The 19,001-nt window shown below is 46.8% G+C and overlaps 3 protein-coding genes and 2 long non-coding RNA genes across 6 annotated transcripts in view; 4 read left to right on the top strand and 1 right to left on the bottom strand.

The window, feature by feature from the left end:
* The window catches only part of LOC144405555 (uncharacterized), a 26,940-nt gene extending 9,740 nt beyond the window's left edge, over positions 1 to 17,200 (top strand). For both annotated transcript variants that reach the window (XM_078099819.1, XM_078099820.1), the window contains exons 4-6: positions 15,600 to 15,890; positions 15,970 to 16,281; positions 16,493 to 17,200. In XM_078099819.1, the coding sequence (XP_077955945.1) occupies positions 15,600 to 15,890; positions 15,970 to 16,281; positions 16,493 to 16,662 (773 nt within the window). In that variant the 3' untranslated portion in view covers positions 16,663 to 17,200. The remainder of the gene's footprint in view (positions 1 to 15,599; positions 15,891 to 15,969; positions 16,282 to 16,492) is intronic.
* Positions 1 to 19,001, top strand: part of LOC120815120 (uncharacterized) — a 106,929-nt gene that overhangs the window by 70,935 nt on the left and 16,993 nt on the right. The gene's annotated exons all lie outside the window — the stretch shown is intronic.
* LOC144405564 (uncharacterized) lies at positions 6,926 to 8,979 on the top strand. Its single transcript, XR_013467215.1, has 3 exons — positions 6,926 to 7,126; positions 7,654 to 7,775; positions 7,875 to 8,979. It is a non-coding gene; the product is annotated as an uncharacterized LOC144405564 (long non-coding RNA).
* LOC120815027 (ATP-sensitive inward rectifier potassium channel 10) lies at positions 11,916 to 13,903 on the top strand. The gene is given in 3 exon segments (XM_078099835.1): positions 11,916 to 12,117; positions 12,638 to 12,850; positions 12,853 to 13,903. Coding segments are annotated over 3 exon segments (420 nt in total). The 5' UTR covers positions 11,916 to 12,089; the 3' UTR covers positions 13,032 to 13,903.
* LOC144383032 (uncharacterized) lies at positions 15,804 to 19,001 on the bottom strand. The gene is made up of 3 exons (XR_013467210.1): positions 18,526 to 19,001; positions 17,712 to 17,821; positions 15,804 to 16,577 (listed from the first exon to the last, which is right to left on the bottom strand). It is a non-coding gene; the product is annotated as an uncharacterized LOC144383032 (long non-coding RNA).

Below are 19,001 nucleotides of genomic sequence, written 5' to 3'. Positions count from 1 at the left end.
GAACATAATTCACCTGTGAACAATACATGGGGATAAAGTAAAGAGTTGCAGCGTGGAGAATAAATGCTGATGGAAACACGTCCTCACACCTCCACGTCCTCACGAGCAACACGAGTCCTTCAGGACGTCCCGACCAGCGTCCTCACGCCCAGCGACGCCAAGCCGAACATCAATCCTGCTCCCTCGTGCAGATGTTGCAGAGAGCAGCTGGACGAGGGACGAGCTGCGCTGGTGTCTTAAGGCCACGCCATGTCTCCTTCCCTCCGTCTCCTTCCCTCCGTCTCCTTCCCTCCGTCTCCTTCCCTCCGTCTCCTTCCCTCCGTCTCCTGCCTCACCAACAGTGTGTAACTCCTCTAAACCAAGTCAACACGCAGCGTTTATCGGGTGGAAAAGGCCTTTTCGGCCCGTTACGTTTTCCCGCTCTTTTGAGGAGGTTTGAAGTTAGAATTCTTCAGACTTTTAGGACTTTGAATGTGTGTTTCTGTCCATTAGAATAAACACGTTGTTTCGCTTCTTTACTTCTCTAGACGATAAACAAAGTTACCTTGTAAAGATGAATTTAACTGATGGAATCATTTCCTGTCTTTAAATTTCATACGTAATTTGTGTTTGTCGGCTCAGTTGATTACGAGGAGTCTCAGTGTTGATTAATACTGATCTTATATTTCCACCACACACGTTTGACCACAGTCATTTCTTCCACTGGGGAGGAAACACCAACAGTAGAAAACAGAAAACAAGGAAATGAGATTTAAAACACTGATTTCCAAAGAGAAATAGATGATGAGGATGAGCTCATGAAGCTGTATATTCTGTAACAGACATTGATGCACGCTGAGCGCGTTATACAGACTCCATTTGATCAGCTTGGGGAACGTTTGGGAGAACGGTATTTTATCTGTTTCTGTTTCATGGAAAGAAGGTTGAGCCTCTTGATGTGGAAGCTGGTGGCGAGTAAAGTCCATCAAACTGCATCTGAGGCTCACATGCAGAGAGAAAGTGACCTGAAATAACGGTTTAACGTTTCTGTTCTCAGGTTCAGACCTTTTTCACCACTGATCCAAATCTTCACGTCCCCCTTTCAGACACCCTGAAGGGTTGAAGGCCTCTTCTTGGTACCTGGACGGCCTCAGGACCTCCTCCGTGTCCAAGTGACTCATTCTACACAGAGTTATGGCGACAGTCAGGTGACAGAAGCTCTGTAAGAAGCTCGTGACGAGGTAATAGCTTGCAGAACCAAACGCTTTGATGACCAAATCAACTTAAACGGGTTCTTCTCTCCACAACCACTGAGCCTTTAGTGAAGGTCACACATGGAGAAGATAACAAACGAGCTGAAGAAACTCTGCCTGGTCGGATCCCCTCGCTGGGTGGAGAGCGGAGGAGTACGGCCGCTGCATCAGTAGAGGTCAGAGGTCAGTAGCAACACGCTGATGCTGACGAGCCTGTGGGGTTAAAGGTCAATCCCACGCTGACTCAGCACGGTGGACGAATCTCAGACACGAAATACCAGCAGCTTTTCCTGCTGCAGGGAACAAACCAGTAAACAAAGTAGCGTGTGAGCGGAACAGAAGCCTCTGCACCTCCACGCTGACGCGTCGGCCTCCACGAGGCTCAAAGCCAGCGGCCGCTCCGCCTCCATCCATCTGAACGTCGCCCGACGTGTGAAAGAAAAGGCCGTCCAGTCCGGAGACGGGAAGCCAAAGACGCAGACGTCCATCCAGCAGGATTTGGCTCTGCTGCATATTTATCATTTTGGAATGAAGCTCTTCTAAATACTTCTAATTTTTAGACATCAGCTTTAAAAGACTCATCCGTCGCCTCTTTCTCGTTTCTTAAGGAAACTCACAACGTTTCCAATAACGATCACGTGGCCGCGTACACATTAAAACGTGAGTTCGCCCCAAAACGCTGAACCTTTGGTCCACATCTCCTTATAAAAATACTATCAAATGTTTCTCAAGGACATTTCTTTTCCAGACGTTTCGTTATAAACGTGGAGAGAAAACAAACAAAGTGAGAGACGCATGTCCTTCTGGACACTCGAGGGAAGTTTCTCTTTGTACAAACTGCAAGAATGAAAAAGCGCTGCGGCCAAAACCTCGTATCACAAATACAGTTTACAGCGTCGACCTCGAGTGAAAGATGAAGTCTAGAAACGCTTCAAAGTGAGTCAGGAGGAGGAGAGCGAGCGTAGAGGGACGTCCGCTACCACTGGTTCCTCCTTCAAAGTCTGCTCTTCAGTCTCTGCGCTCTCGATTGTGGTTCTCGCCGTCGCTTTTGTCGGAGCAAATTTACAATGGAACCTGTGGCAAAGAGAGGTCTCTCCGAGATGTGGGAGCACTTCAATTTGTTTTCCTCTAGCACGGTTGGCAATAGGCAGGCAAAGTCTGTCATTTGTATTGTGTAAATATGGATGTTTATTTTTATTGTGGAGACCACCCGATATTTGGCTGAATCAAACATCCATCGGAGTGAAGACCCGCTAAAATATTGGGTCAAACACAAACCTGTGTAACCACATCTATTTGTATTAGCACGTAATCTTATGAGCATTCCTGCCTCATCGTGCCGCGTGAGCGCCTTTTTTCTAAAGCTGGGGAAACAGTATCTGAGAAACCGACTGAACCCCAATTCTGTGGAGAAAATTGTGTGTAGCGGCTTATACACAACAAAAACTCAAAAAGCCGCAGCAGGCTAAGACATGAGGAGATTTATAATCAAGACGCGTCGCACTGAAGTATTTTATGGTCATGTTTATTACTCCTGGCTCACCAGCAGAAGCACGCCAATCACTTCCTCGATAGATGTCTTTCAGAGGATCAACAGTGCATGAAACTTTGTTATGACAATAATTACCCCAGAGTCGGTAACGGTGACGATGACGGTCAAAAGATAGTTTTTGTCCCATGCTCACCCTGCAGCCATGCTCCAAACAATCCGCCGAGCCCCACAGGTGAACAGATACACGCTAATATACACACACCACGCCCCCGTATGGTGTCGTAGATGCAAATGACGTCACCCCACATGTGCACATACCAACAATGTGGAAGAAAGGAAGAAATAATACAAAAGACTAATCAAACCCAATGTATGGCTCCTACATTGTGTGTTCTCAATAAAAATCAATAATAACTTCATGCCCCATCCCATGTGTCCACAAGCACTTCAATATCCTGCCATAAGAAACCTGCCCAAAAGCACAATCACTGCCCCACTGACCTTTCCTCTATAAATCACTGCCCACATTCCTCATTCAAACAATTCACATAAGTCTCTATGACTGCCATGAACTGCACATGCTACTTCATGTGCAGTTCATATGTCATAAGTAGGAAGCACTTGCTGGTATTTTAAATGATATTACCTACATATAACATATATATATATATATTCTATTAATTCTTATGCTAGTATGATCACAAACATACATGCACAAAGGTGCAGAAAGACATAGATAAGTGTTTGTTCCACTTCTTTTCAATGTACAGAGAATTGAAATACACAAACAAGGACACAATTCAAAGCTGAAAAACAATAGTTGTATTAATATAGGAATCCATGTATTTATTAGATGATTTATTGGTTCAACTTTTCATAATCAGAGATTGGGCCAAAATATACTGGTGGGCTATTCGATACATTTGCACTACAAGTTTTCAACAGCAGAGGTCATCATAGAGTTTGCGATGCATTGAATGAATGAACCTTTTCCCGATACAATTGGCTGGAAAGCTTCACTGGTTCAGAAAGCTTCACTTTGCCATCACTATTGTTCAATACTTGTTAAATATATTTTTAAGATTCACATTGAGAAGTTTAGGTTTGCCTATTTAGTTTTAATACTGTTTTTTTGTGTTGTAATATAAATGTAGTAGTAGTCCAGAATGGCAATGGGAATGTGTTGAATTAATTAACAATGTGCTAAAATGTGAGTTGATATAACTAATTTTATTAAGTAAATCAAATTCAATTTGATCAAGATTATTAGTATATAACAGTCAATTTCACTCAAATATTTAGTAAATATAAATCGATTTTACCTAAATATTTACTAAATATAAACCAAATTCAAATAAATATACAGTAAATGTTCATATTATAAATGATTGCATTTACTTTACTGTTATGCTAAACATCTTCAAAACGCTTATCCTGCACACAGGGTCGTGGGGGGCCAGTTCCGGGCGAGAGACAGGAGAACCCACAGAGAACCCACGCAGACACGGGGAGAACATGCAGACTCCACACAGAAAGGCCACTGGGCGGAGTCGAACCCACGACCTTGTTGCTGAGAGGCGACAGTGGTAACTGTCAGCCGTATGGCCCCTCTCTTATATCGGTACGCCCAGGACACAGAGACCACAAGGGATATATATATATATATATATATATATATGAAGCATTGTGCTGACCAGCTGTCTCCGGTGTTCACTGACATCTTCAACACCTCCCTGGAGACATGCCACGTACCAGCCTGCTTCAAGGCCTCCACCATCATCCCTGTTCCCAAGAAGCCCAGGATCACAGGACTCAATGACTACAGGCCCGTCGCCCTGACCTCTGTAGTCATGAAGTCTTTTGAACGGCTAGTCCTGTCCCACCTGAAGTCCCTCACCGACCCCCTCCTGGACCCCCTGCAGTTCGCCTACAGAGCCAACAGGTCTGTGGACGATGCTGTCAACATGGCCCTCCACTACATCCTCCAGCATCTGGACTCCCCAGGAACCTACGCCAGGATCCTGTTTGTGGACTTCAGCTCTGCTTTCAACACCATCATCCCGTCTCTGCTGCAGGACAAACTCTCCCAGCTGCACGTGCCCGACTCCACCTGCAAGTGGATCACAGACTTCCTGTCTGACAGGAAGCAGCACGTGAAGCTGGGGAAACATGTCTCAGCCTCTCGGACCATCAGCACCGGTTCCCCCCAAGGCTGCGTTATTTCCCCTCTGCTCTTCTCCCTGTACAGCTGCACCTCCAGTCACCAGTCCGTCAAGCTCCTGAAGTTTGCGGATGACACCACCCTCATTGGACTAATCTCTGGTGGGGACGAGTCCGCCTACAGGTGGGAGTCTGACCATCTGGTGTCGTGGTGCAGCCAGAACAACCTGGAGCTCAACGCTCTAAAGACAGTGGAGATGGTGGTGGATTTCCGGCGGAACAGAGCCCCACCCTCCCCCATCACCCTGTGTGACTCCCCCGTCACTATTGTGGACTCCTTCCGTTTCCTGGGCTCCATCATCACCCAGGACCTCAAGTGGGAGCTGAACATCAGCTCCATCACCAAGAAGGCTCAGCAGAGGTTGTTCTTCCTGAGGCAGCTGAAGAAACTCAACCTGCCAAAGACGATGATGGTCCACTTCTACACGGCCATCATGGAGTCCATCCTCTGCTCCTCCATCACCGTCTGGTACGCTGCAGCCACAGCTAAGGACAAGGGCAGGCTGCAGCGTGTCATCCGCTCTGCAGAGAGGGTGATCGGCTGCAATCTGCCGTCCCTGCAGGACTTGTTCGCTTCCAGGTCTCTGAAGCGAGCTAAAAAGATCGCGGCCGACCCCTCTCACCCCGGACAAATACTGTTTGTGCCCCTTCCATCTGGCAGGAGGCTGAGGTCCATCAGGACTAAGACCTCCCGCCACACGAACAGTTTCTTCCCGTCGGCAGTCGGGCTCATCAACAGAGCCGGTCCCCCACTGCCTGACTATAACACTCCACCGGTCACTCCCCCTCATACTGCACATGTCACTTTAACTGCAATTCATCACTTTGTCACTTTGTCTCTTGTCTGTTACTTGTTTGTTAGTGCACTTTATGCTTAATATTTTTCTTAAAAAATTTTAAATATTAAAAAGTTAAACTTTATTCCCTTGTTTTATACTAACCCATAGCCTTAGCCTTATTCTACTAACCCATTGCACTAGCATTTTATTCTACTTTATTACTTGTGCACTGTTGTCTTGTCTGTCTACTGTCGCGCACTAACCGCCAAGACAAATTCCTTGTATGTTTGACATATTTTGGCTAATAAATGTTTCCTGATCCTGATGTGAGTGTGTCGTAGAGGAAGCTTTTCATCTCTGCTCCCTGGAACAAAACCAACATTTGAGAGAATAAAAAGGACCAAACATTATTGTCAATAAGCTACATGAATATAAAATGTTGTTTGTACCGTGTGTGTTAGTTGCGGTTTTGCTTCAGTTTAACACCTTTAACGTATCTTGTCGATCACTGCACTCGCAAAGACAAACACTTCCTTTCTTTTAAAATGTTCCCACTGAAAATAGAAAATGTGTCAAAGAAAGAGGAACCTGCAAAAGCAACTTTTCTCAGAAATCATTCTGCACATTAAATGATTCTGATGAGCAGCGTCTAATGGCAGAAACATGTTTGAACATAAATAAAATATTAACATACAATATAAAGAAACAAAACAAGTAACTGACATGAATGAAAGACGTGGATAACAGGGAGTAAAGAGTAAATGTTTACATACACATTTGTATCAACAACTTATAATGTAAATGTATGATCCAAGTTTCATCCTCTTGCTCTATTTGAAGATGGATTAACTGACTTATGGTCTAAAATTCCCTGCTGATCAGTGGAAACTGATCTTTTTTTCTGTGTAAATGCTTCTTAACAAATAAATAGATGCAGTAAAACATCTGATCGGGTCACAAACTAACTCTTCACACTGGAAACATCGGCTGATGTTGTGGTGCACACATGACCGGAGTAGATTCCTCGGCGTGAGGATTTGGATGTGTGGCGGGAGCGCGTGACGCTTCAGAGTCCTGTATCATTTCCTGTTAAAAGACAGACAGACGTCTGTCCAATCAGAAGGCTCCGTCCTCTCCTATAAGGCCCTACCCTTTCCCTAAGGAGTTCGTTTCGTTGTGTTTTTATTTGCGTTGTGCGTTCCTATTTGCCGTTGTGTTTTGCACTTCATGGCCACGGTGGAAATGAGGGCGACAACTGATTGGCTACAGACAGGTCCATGTTGAAAGAAACGCACCTGTGGATCTGCGACGTCAGCAGAGTCTCAAAAAACCCACACACACTGTGAGGGGTCAGGACTTCGACTCAGGTGCAGAGCAATAAGGCAACAGAAACTTCTTTCCAGGTTTGGAATCTTTTACTAGGAAAATAAACTAATGCAAGACAAAAGGCTCACACGCAAAGGCGGAATCCACACGCTCTTGTAGAAACAAAAAGGAAGAGAGCCTGGCAACGAAGTAAAAACAAGATTACCAAAAACAGCACTGGGAATTTCTAACTACAAACATGCACCTCTAGGAAAGACAAAAGATAACCTGACACAGACAAGTGGGGAACTGAGGCTTAAATACAGGTGGAGGTGATTGCAAACTAAACTCAGCTGTGGGGAGAAACGAAGGGTGAGAAACTAGATACAGGAAGTGCAGTGGTTACAAAAATAAAAACCGGAAGTTAATCTTCACTGTCTCTTCTTGTGAAGCAATCCAAGTAAATGCAGTGCGATCAAATATCAATCGCTTTTAATTGATCTGTGCATTGGAATGTATTTGTAAATCAAATACATCTGTGAATCTTCCGGTTTGCATTTGTGAGTCGCTCTGTGCGCATTCGCAATTATTAAGACTGATCTCACCCCATAATTTCTCCGCTCAGGTCGCCCGGCCAAAGAAGCCTTGAAGTTTAGCCAGCATGTGGTGGTGTCGACCCACGAGGGAAAGTCCTGCCTGATGATCAAGGTCGCCAACATGCGCAAGAGTCTCCTGCTGGGGTGTCAGGTCAGTGGAGGGAAGCTAAATAGGTCACAAATATAAGAAGATCATATGTGTGTCTACAAACTGTCCAACACTTTGCACTTTGGGGGGGCGGGTTTACAGACGGCTGGCCGAGGAAAGCCGGAGTATTTATGTCAGCTGGATAACGGGAAGATGAGACGCCGCTGTGTCAATGGAGGAAGGTGCAATGAGCGGGACTCCGAGGACACTAGTGGGGACACAGAAACAAAAACACAAGCACATGGCAAGACCATAACAGACAGGGCAATGACATCAACGTGAGGAGAGAATATGGGAGAACGAAGGACTTCTCCACGGGGTGCTCCACCCACTCACAACGCCCATTGCTGTAGCGCGTGGGTCTCCAGCCCGCTTGGACCTCATGACACCCACAGGCAGAAGCTCCCTCCTGGGGGGGTGAGGTGGCCCCGTTCATCCCCACTGGTCCAGAGGACATGACCGGCCCGGCCGCAAAGGTGGAGAAGGCCACTGGTCTGGTTCGGAGACATGTTATATAGGTGGGGGGGGGGGGTTTAGTTCAAAGTGAGACGTTCAGTTCCAGAGAGTGTCGCAGTGTGGTTCACTTCCTGTTGTATTTTGTAGTTTTCTGCCACTCGTGTCCCCGGGTAACTTCACTTCCTGCCTTGTCCCGTCATCCCCTGTGATCGTCTAATAGTTTCCACCTGTGTCCAATCACCTGCACCTCCCTTGTGTATTTAAGCCGTGTGTCTCCTGTGTCACTTGTCGCGTCATTGTCTCTTGTTGTGGATGTCTGTAGTTTCCGGCCTGCTGTTTTTCCTCCCGGTTCCTGTGTTTTTGGCTTTTGACTATTAAAGTCCTTTTTGTTTCCCGCAAGTCTGCGTTTGAGTCCTGCCTCCCACCCACATCCCTGACAGAATGACGCGACCAAGAAAGGACTCAGCAGAGTTTTTTCCCCTGGACGAGTTCAGGGGAACCCGTCTGGCAATGGGCGGTCCACGGAGTCTCCAGCGGGCTGCTCGTAATGGGGGAACGGTCCTCCCGGGGGTTCCAGCTGGGTACCTGTACTACTCAGTCTCCCCATCTGGAGCCCTCAGTAGGCATCTGGGTCACCATCTGCCGCCCACCACATGGTCCCCAGAGGAGGAGGCCATTTCGTGGTCGTCCGGCGGGGATTCTCACTGGGAGCGGGTAATGGACCTTGCGGTCCGACTCCAGGCCACCTATGCTCCCCACGCTCGGCCGCAGCGCACAATGTCCAGCGCTGGGCCGCAGCGACCCCCGAGCCAGTGCCACGATCCATGCCCCCGGTACCGGCCCCACGATCCATGCCCCCGACCCCCGAGCCAGTGCCACGATCCCTGCCCCCGGTACCGGCCCCACGATCCATGCCCCCGACCCCGGTACCGGCCCCACGATCCATGCCCCCGACCCCGGTACGGGCCCCACGATCCATGCCCCCGACCCGACCAGTACCGCCCCCACGTTCCATGCCCCCGACCAGTACCGGCCCCACATTCCATGCCCCCGACCCGAGCAGTACCGGCCCCACGTTCCATGCCCCCGACCCGACCAGTACCGGCCCCACGTTCCATGCCCCCGACTCGACCAGTCCCTGCTCCGAGACTCTCAGCCATGACCCCGACTCGGCCAGTCCCCGCTCCGAGACTCACGACCCCGACGCCCCCAGTCCCCGCTCCGAGACTCACGACCCCGACGCCCCCAGTCCCCGCTCCGAGACTCAGGCTCCCTCCCTCCCATCCCATGGTCCTCTCCCACCCTCCCGTTGGTGATTTGAGGGCCGTTTGGGATCCGGCCCTTGAGGGGGGGGCTACGGGGTGGGTTATGGGGGGGGCTGAGCAGCCGACGGCCGAGGGGGGGGTTCCGTGTCCCCGAGCTGCCGACGGCGACTACTGCGGAGGTGTTCCGTGTCCCCGAGCTGCCGACGGCGACTACTGCGGAGGTGTTCCGTGTCCCCGAGCTGCCGCCGACAACCGCGGAGGTGTTCCGTGTCCCCGAGCTGCCGCCGACAACCGCGGAGGTGTTCCGTGTCCCCGAGCTGCCGCCGACAACCGCGGATGTGTTCCGTGTCCCCGAGCTGCCGCCGACAACCGCGGAGGTGTTTCGTGTCCCCGAGCTGGTGCCTACTACGGAGGTGTTCCGTGTCCCCGAGCTGGCGCCGACGACTGCTGACGTGTTCCGTGTCCTCGAGCCGCTGCCGACCCCTCCGGAGGTTTCCCGTGTCCCCGAGCCTGCAATTCCAGAGACGTTCCGGAGCCGGCCAAATGCCCGTCCGTCTGGCCGAACACCGGAGGCTCCCCGGCAGTGTGCCTATCCGCCAGGCCGACCCCCAGAGGCTCCCCGGTCGCTTGGCCGCCCGCCGGGCCGCCCGCCAGAGTTTCCCGGGTGGTCCGACCAACGTCTCGGGTTTCCCCCCCCCCCCCACCCCCCACCCCTTGTTTCGCTCTAGTGTGAGCCGCCTGGAAGTCGGCCCTTGAGGGGGGGGGGGGGGTACTGTCACGGTGTGGTTCACTTCCTGTTGTATTTTGTAGTTTTCTGCCACTTGTGTCCCCGGGTAACTTCACTTCCTGCCTTGTCCCGTCATCCCCTGTGATCGTCTAATAGTTTCCACCTGTGTCCAATCACCTGCACCTCCCTTGTGTATTTAAGCCGTGTGTCTCCTGTGTCACTTGTCGCGTCATTGTCTCTTGTTGTGGATGTCTTTAGTTTCCGGCCTGCTGTTTTTCCTCCCGGTTCCTGTGTTTTTGGCTTTTGACTATTAAAGTCCTTTTTGTTTCCCGCAAGTCTGCGTTTGAGTCCTGCCTCCCACCCACATGTGCATTGGAATGTATTTGTAAATCAAATACATTTGTGAATCTTCCGGTTTGCATTCGCGAGTCGCTCTGTGCGCATTCGCAATTATTAGGACTGATCTCACCCCATAATTTCTCCGCTCAGGTCGCCCGGCCAAAGAAGCCCTGAAGTTCAGCCAGCATGTGGTGGTGTCGACCCACGAGGGAAAGTCCTGCCTGATGATCAAGGTCGCCAACATGCGCAAGAGTCTCCTGCTGGGGTGTCAGGTCAGTGGAGGGAAGCTAAATAGGTCACAAATATAAGAAGATCATATGTGTGTCTACAAACGGTCGAACACTTTGCACTTTGGGGGGGCGGGTTTACAGACGGCTGGCCGAGGAAAGCCGGAGTATTTATGTCAGCTGGATAACGGGAAGATGAGACGCCGCTGTGTCAATGGAGGAAGGTGCGGCAATGAGCGGGACCCTGAGGACACTAGTGGGGACACAGAAACAAAAACACAAGCACATGGCAAGACCATAACAGACAGGGGAATGACATCAACGTGAGGAGACAATATGGGAGAACGAGGGACTTCTCCACGGGGTGCTCCACACGCTCACAACGCCCATTGCTGTAGCGCGTGGGTCTCCAGCCCGCTTGGACCCCATGACACCCACAGGCAGAAGCTGCCTCCTGGGGGGGTGAGGTGGCCCCGTTCATCCCCACTGGTCCAGAGGACATGACCGGCCCGGCCGCAAAGATGGAGAAGGCCACTGGTCTGGTTCGGAGACGTGTTATATAGGTGGGGGGGGGGATTAGTTCAAAGTGAGACGTTAAGTTCCAGAGAGGGCTAGCCTGCACCCGGGTCTCTACAGGTGGCGGTATTGTGGCAGACCAAAGTCTGTAGACTTGTTTTGTCCCACCTGGCCAATATAAAGAAGGCGGGGCAACGAAGGCGAGAAGATTGGTCACACCTGACACAGGCTGCGTGTCATAGGAAAGAGGAGTGAGAGACGAAGGGACAAACAAAACAGCAGATCGCTGGTAGCTGGACCTGTGGTGTCCTACGAGAGGAATCCTCAAAAAGACCTGCTGGACACTGACAGAGGAAGAATCGACCGGAGAGACCTTTTGGACCGCCCTGGACTACGGCTCGCCGCGTCGATCAGGAAAGATAAGTCCGTGCAGAAACACCTCTCCTGACTCTCTGGATTATCCAACTCACACTCACCACCCCACACGCACCCAACCCAACACACCCAATATCCCTAACCCATTTAAGCATTTTCCTTCCATCCAAAAGGTCAGTGGAAAACTGCTGCAGACGTCTCTGACCAAGGAAGGCGAGACAGTTCATCTGCACCAGGGGAACGTATCGTTCGAGGTGGACATGTCCAGCGACAGTCCTTTCCTCATCCTGCCCCTCACCTTCTACCACCTCATCGATGCCCCCTGCCAGCCTCGGCAGCCAAGTGTAACTTCTATGCTGAGATGAGGAGACGATAGCGAGAAGAGAGGTTTAAGCCTTTTCCTTCCATCCAAATGGGAAAAAGGACGAGTGGTAATTCACGTAAGGCTGCTTCCTTCCACCTACTGCAACATTTCTCTGTGAAACATTTACATTTTTAGTGATAAAACATGACGTTGTTTTCTAAGAAATGACTTGACAGAAATCTGAACTGCCGATCAGCCCTGAACTTCCTCGTTTGAGGGGTTTGTCAGCTGCTTGCGTGAATGAACCTTCCTGCCTTTAGTTCCTCTTTCTTTTAACTTCTACATTCTGTGTTTTTATAGCAAACCTCTTCCTCTTCTGCTTTTTAACGGCGCATCGCTGCATCTCCTGAAGCATCACCTTTACAAACGGTCAATCGGTGCAGTAGTGGAAACCACTGGCAGGATTTATTTCACCTGATTGAGCATCTAATCAACCAGCTCATAGTAAAGTTACTCCTGGTGGTCAGAAACTCCACTGAGTCCCTTTTTTTAAATTCAGTATTTTGTATAAATTCCACCTTCCTCCCTCCCCTTTGTATTACACGTCTCCGTACTGTGTCCCATCACATTGCCCCCCCCCCCCCCCCCTCCACCAGGTGGGGGCTGGACGGATCCAGAGTTGGCGGACTTCGAGCTGCTGGTGATCATGAGCGCCACGATTGAGCCGACCTCGGCCACCTGCCAGGTGCGCACCTCCTACCTGCCGGATGAGATCCTCTGGGGCTACGAGTTCCCCCCCGTGGTCTCCCTCTCCCCATCGGGGAAGTACGTGGCGGACTTCGGTTTCTTCGACAAAGTGGCCAAGACAAGACGGCGCCCGTCTTCAAACCGTGCAGCCCGCAGCGCGCGTACCAGAGCAACGGGGCCGGGCCCGTGCCAGATGTGTCCGATCCAGAGAAGATCCGTCTGGAGCAGAACTACCGGGACAGAGGGGGGGAACGAGGCCGGGCGAGAGACACTCCCCTCAGTGTTCGCATCAGCAACGTGTGAACGGTGACGGAGTGGAAGGAAACATCACGTGGAAACAGCTCGGACACTTTTAGACTGAATGGAACCTCTGGACGACGTCTGGGGAGATAAAACATGGAGGACGACTGTAACTCACATGAAGGCCTAACACACTGCTGACTGCAGCTACTGCTTCTATTTCAGTGCGGCGAGTGCACACACACCTCACACACACACTGTATAACAAAGGAAATAGCAGGTGGAGTTTTTAATTTTCACAGTAAACCTCCCCATCAAAACAAATAAAACAGTGATCTAATCAGGGAGCTGCAGGTGAACCCGATTCGTTTGGCTCCTCCCCTTTTTTCCAAAAGTCAAACCAAAAAGAGAATAACCCGTAAGTTTACACAGACGGGTTCAACCTACAATAATTCCTATAAAATAATCATGATTAATACACACATGCTCCACACATTTATAGTCTTATGAATTTTAGTTTCTTCTCAATTCTCTGTTTATAATATAAAAACACAAATGAGTGATGTTAAGGCAAGTTTCACAAAACCCCAAAACACTCTCATGGTATTTTTATATTTCCTGTTGTACAACGACAGAAGACCTCGAGTTTAAGACACACAGACAAAATGACAACGCACTGTAAAATGTTAAATAAAGCACTTTCTGTTAATGTAGAACTACAAACTTCAGATTGAATATATTGTGTTGAAGCCTCGACTGAGTCTGTCGATGGTTTGTCTGTTATTGACAGTTAGCACTTTATATCATGTCATATAAACACCTGATGTACATTTGCACCTTTGGAGGATCAGCTGCTGAACTTGGGACCTTAATGTAGGAAGATGAGCTTTTTGATGCGACTAAAACACTTTGATATTAAACAACATTGAATTTGAAGCGGTCACACACGTTTAAACAGACGCTTAACGAAGCTTATTTGGATTTTCTTTTTGTGTCTCAGCAGCTTTAAAGTAACGACGAAAGTAGAAAAATTTTCATCTCAAACGTCTGCGACCTGAATATAAACATCAGGTCACTGTGGTTTGCAGCAGTTACTTTATTATTAGAAGCTCTCCTTTCTTTGTAAAGTTGAACCCTGTACTTCTGTTTGTTTTTAGAGTTACTAACATTGAATTAACAACAAATATTACGTGATATCCTCTTTTATTTCCCCGTCGAGTCAACAAGGACGCGATGAGGACCAGAGGTGAGTGCTGAGGATGTGAAAGTGATCTTTGAGTCAAAGGTGGTGATGATGTTCTACTGGAAATGTGTGATGATGATGAAGCAGTGATGAAGATGATGGAGTTAAATATGTAGGAAATTGTTTGTATTTGTTAAATGACATTTGATTGAATTAACATCAAGCTGTGGAATGTTTATAGTGTTTAAAGTGCAGATGGACACATTTCTCTGGTTTAATTAGAGTATTTTGTTTGGTGGCCGTACAGAGTTCCTACAGACGAGCAGTCGGAGCTGATGTTGTGAAGAGACCATTAATAATAAAATATGAGCCCACGTCATGACGTGACGGTAGTTACAAGTCAACCACATAGAGACATATATGGCTTCATTTTAACAATCTTTGAAGTAATTGGTTGTTGCTTTGAAGGGAAGTAAAAAGTTCTCCACTCGTTTCATCATCATACTTTCATTCTGCACAATGAAGTCGTGCGTCGAGCTTCTCTTTGTTTCTCTGCTGACATTATGTGAAGCACAAGGTGAGAACTTTATTTTATATGTATTTTGTTGTCGATTAGTTTTCAAGGTCAAAGCTTGCAGCACTATTTCTACAAGTTGAGTTAAAAACATATTTTTGAACTATCTGTTTCTTTCTGGTTAATCTGGATTTGTGTTGTTCTTTCTTGTACTGAGCTCAGAGGCAGGAAATAGTCTCAGTAAACCGTATGAGTATACTATGTGTATATACTATATTACTATCAATATATACACATTCAGCTTCCATTTGCAGAGGGAAAGCTTTCTTTCTCCGTTTCAGTTTTCATTTAAAAATGATTCTTAATTTCCACGTCTTATTTCAGTGAATATTCTAAGTGTCCCAACAGAAGACGTGTGTGATTCAGAGGAAACATTCAGGTGCTTTTAGACACTTTCTCACCACTTGTTGAAACGGGCTGAACGCTTCTTTCCCTCCAAGACAAATGTTGACCTTTACTCCTCTCAGAGTTTAACTCCTTCAGCGTTCAGTCTGTGGACGTCTTATTTTCTAAAGTCGTCCATGTTCAGTGTAGCTGATGCTGGGGGACATTAGTGTGGTGAGACGGAGGGAAAGAGGACAAAGAGACAGAATGGAAATACTTTGTCACGTCTAGAAGAAGAACTTTGAGCAGCAACTTGCTCTCAGTGGGTTTAGTTTCTGCTGTTAAGCTTCTCTGTGTCCTCAGGAAGAGACGACGTGAGACATTTGAAGAGACTTCTGTCACTTCATGTTAAGCAGTGATGAGCTGAAGGTGAACCGCTGGTTCAATGTGTAATAAATAAAGTGTAGTGATGGAGGAACATTCAGCAGTGAATGATTCATCACATATTGTGTGTGATGTTTATTGTATCATGTGTCTACTGTTTTTACAGGAACCATTGTGACTCCTGTGTTTGTGCTGAAGGGACGTGATCTGCTCCTCAAGCTTCATGCTGATCCTCCTGAGGGGGTTTTACTTGTTGACTGGAAAATCAATGAAAAATACCTTTTAGTAAGATTTAAACCTAGTGGAGAAGGAAAAGTCACTGGAAGGGTTCAGTTTGGTGAGAATAAATTCTCTGTGATATTGAAGAATGTACAAGAGGTCGACAGTGGAGTTTATTCTGCTGAAGCAGGAACACTTGAAGGAGACAAACTAGCTGAATACAAGGTCACAGTTCAAGGTGAGTCTGTAAACATTTCACTGATAGTTTCTGCCGCCATGTTTCATAAACTCTTCACAGAAACCCCCACCCCCCTCAGGGCCAGTGTCTCCAGTTGAACTGATCGTGGACCGAGTGGACAACAGCTCAGGGTCATGTGACCTCCATGTGACCTGCAGGACTCACAACGCTCACATCAGCAGCACTTTCAGATGTCCTAAACGAGTCTGCAGTCAGGAGGGAGGAGAGCGACCAGAGGTCACGACCTCTGGGGCTTCTCTCCAGGTCTACCTGTTGAACAACGTGATCATCTGTAACCATAGCAACCAGGTTCACTGGACCCAGGACTTCAATACGACTGAACACTTTTGCCCCTCAAATCCTGCTGAACACCTTTGCCCCGAACATGCTGGTAAGACTGAAAGAGGAGACGACTTCCTGATAACAGGTTGTAGTTTCAGCCTTTCTGTGTTGTAAAGAAACGATTGTGTGTTTTCTGAGTGAATTCTGAGTTCTTTGCGTCTCTAAAGCTCCTCGTCAGGGACGCAGGGGTTAAATACAAACTCAAGCAGAAAGCACAGACGTGTTGTGTTTGTGATGAATCCACCTGTGGTGTGTTTCAGGTTCCGTGTTCCTGGTGAAGATGGTGGTGTTCTCTGTGGGTCTGATCATCATGGTGTCTGCCGTCATCACTGTTCACCTCGTGGACTTCAAGAAGCACCAACAAAGAAATGGATGTCAAACACGTCACGCTGCCCGGGAGGAAAGCTCCCACTTAAAGGTCACCTTCTAAACCCGTGATGATGTTCCACTGACTCACAGCTGGTGGCAGCAACACACCAGGAGAAGAAAAGAGGAAGACGAGCGCAGAGCAGCAAACATGGACGCAAACTATTTAGGATTTAAAGGATTTATAAATTCAGCTTTGCAGATATTTCCTGGTGAAGGAAAGACATTAAAAACGTGGCTCAAAGATGCATTTTGGCAAGAAAAAACTTCATGTAAAAATTATAGTTCACCTTTAAAACAAATGCTGATAATCCATTGATTGTACACAATATATCACACACACAAGACCATGTCAATGTGTTTTCGGTGGATATTATCTTGAATGTTTAATCAAGACCAATTATATGTAAGCAAATAACCTTAAATATACTGTAATACTGCATACGGTCCTATTGACCAATAAATACATTTCATATGTGTCTGCTTGTACAGTATTTACTCGTACATAATTCTGTTCAGCAGGTTTTGTTTTGGGTGGAAACTTAGAACTTGTTGAAGCTTCATACTGATCTTGTGTTTCAGTGATTAAAAGGTCACGTGTTCCTCTCTGGTTTACTGTGAGTTTTTACCAAAGAATCAATATGTGATGTTATTATAGTAAAGACACTTGATACACTGAATGACTATGTTATGGAAAAATACATTTTTTAAATTCTCTGCTGTTTCACATTCATCTCTATGAATTCCTCTTTCCACCCAAAAAAAATAGAATGGTTAGAAAGTCGAAATAAGATAAAAATTGAAATTATAAAAACAATACTCTCCTAATTGTGTTGTTTTATATATTTGTCACAGTTGAAACATGATTCATTTTGTTTTTTAAAATAAGAAATAAAAATATAAAACAAGCATTTCTTACTTATTCTACATTGATCTTAAATGTAAAAAATGTAATTACTAAAATCTCCAATTGTGACACGTTTGTGTGGAGGAGAATCTTTCAGCATTAAAGGAGATCACATGAACTAAAACACACAAAGCTTCAATAACACTGCAAACTACCAGCTGAATGACAGGATTTGGGAAAACATTCCCCTTTAATCATTGACGGACCTGTCAGGCTTCTCCACCTCAGCGTAGAAGCTCTCCAGCTGAATCCATCCAGCATGAAGTCCCACCGAGCTGAAGGTGGAGTTCTCATTCTGAGGTGCTGATGTTTCGTTCTGCAGGATAAATCACACACGTAAGAAAAGGTGACTTGAGACTTCTTAATGGTTCTATTTTCCACAGATCTGAGCGCAAGCAAGCAGCAGATGTGAGGATGTAGCAGCACGAAGCCACCTGGAAACAACCTTGGTGCAAAGTTTGGATCCTAAAAATGTCTTAAATTAGTTTAAAAACGTAACGCTTAACCAAGCAGCTCCTTCCTGAAAAAGTTCATGTTTCTGTGTTAAACCTGCAGGTCAGTGATGGAAGAAGAACAAACAGCCCTTTAAAGATCTGAACTGTTGTACATTTACTTTACTTGAGCTGCAGATAAAGTGGCTCCATCTTTTGGGTGGTGTCTAATTTACTCCATCCTCAAACAGAAGCACATGTTGACGTGTTGGATTTGATGTGTTGGGATGTTTGTATCAAAACAGCAAATCCTGACAATCCCAGTGAGATAAAAAGCACCTTTTGGTAAAATATCACATGTATATTTTAACAGACGTGTTTCCTGATCTGATGCAGTAAAAGACGTCCTGTGTTGTACAGATTGTTCAGCGCTCTGAGGCAAACTGTGATTTGTGATATTGGGCTATTTAACCAAACAGGTGGGTACATAGTTATGGAGGACTTGGAGACATTGAGTTTCTATGTAGAGGAAACAAAGAGGATTTTACAGATGTTGAGATTATTTGTTGGAATATTTACTTGGATTTACAGATTCTTTTCCTTCGATCATTATAAAGCCAGACGATTAGAACCACAATTAGGATGACAATAAGAATGACAACGCAAACAGTAATCACCCAGCCAAGGTGAGGGGGAGGATCTGTAAAACAGAACAAGAACCAGATCAGAAGAGTCTTCCTGGTTTAAATGACGCAGCACAGCTGAGAATGTGTCACATGTTCACAGCCTGATGTGCTTCTGACGGACTGAAGTTTGGATTGTGAAAACTTCTTTAACGTGATCTATAGTAAGAAATCATTTAATTTCTTCAATTAAAACATTTTTCTACCGACCTTTATAGTAATTAATGGTTGAAGGTGTTTTATGATACAGGGAGATGAACTCCAGCATTGTGATAGAGAGTGAGTGTTCCGTATCACTGCGCACTCAAAGTAACAGGTTAGCTTTTGCACAACCGTTAGTTGACATCTTAGCTTTTAGCTCAGTGGCGATTGCCCAAAAAAA

The sequence above is a fragment of the Gasterosteus aculeatus genome, chromosome 3 (assembly GCF_964276395.1).
Source record: "Gasterosteus aculeatus chromosome 3, fGasAcu3.hap1.1, whole genome shotgun sequence".
Lineage (NCBI taxonomy): Eukaryota > Metazoa > Chordata > Actinopteri > Perciformes > Gasterosteidae > Gasterosteus > Gasterosteus aculeatus.
This window is presented reverse-complemented; position numbering and strand designations above follow the sequence as displayed.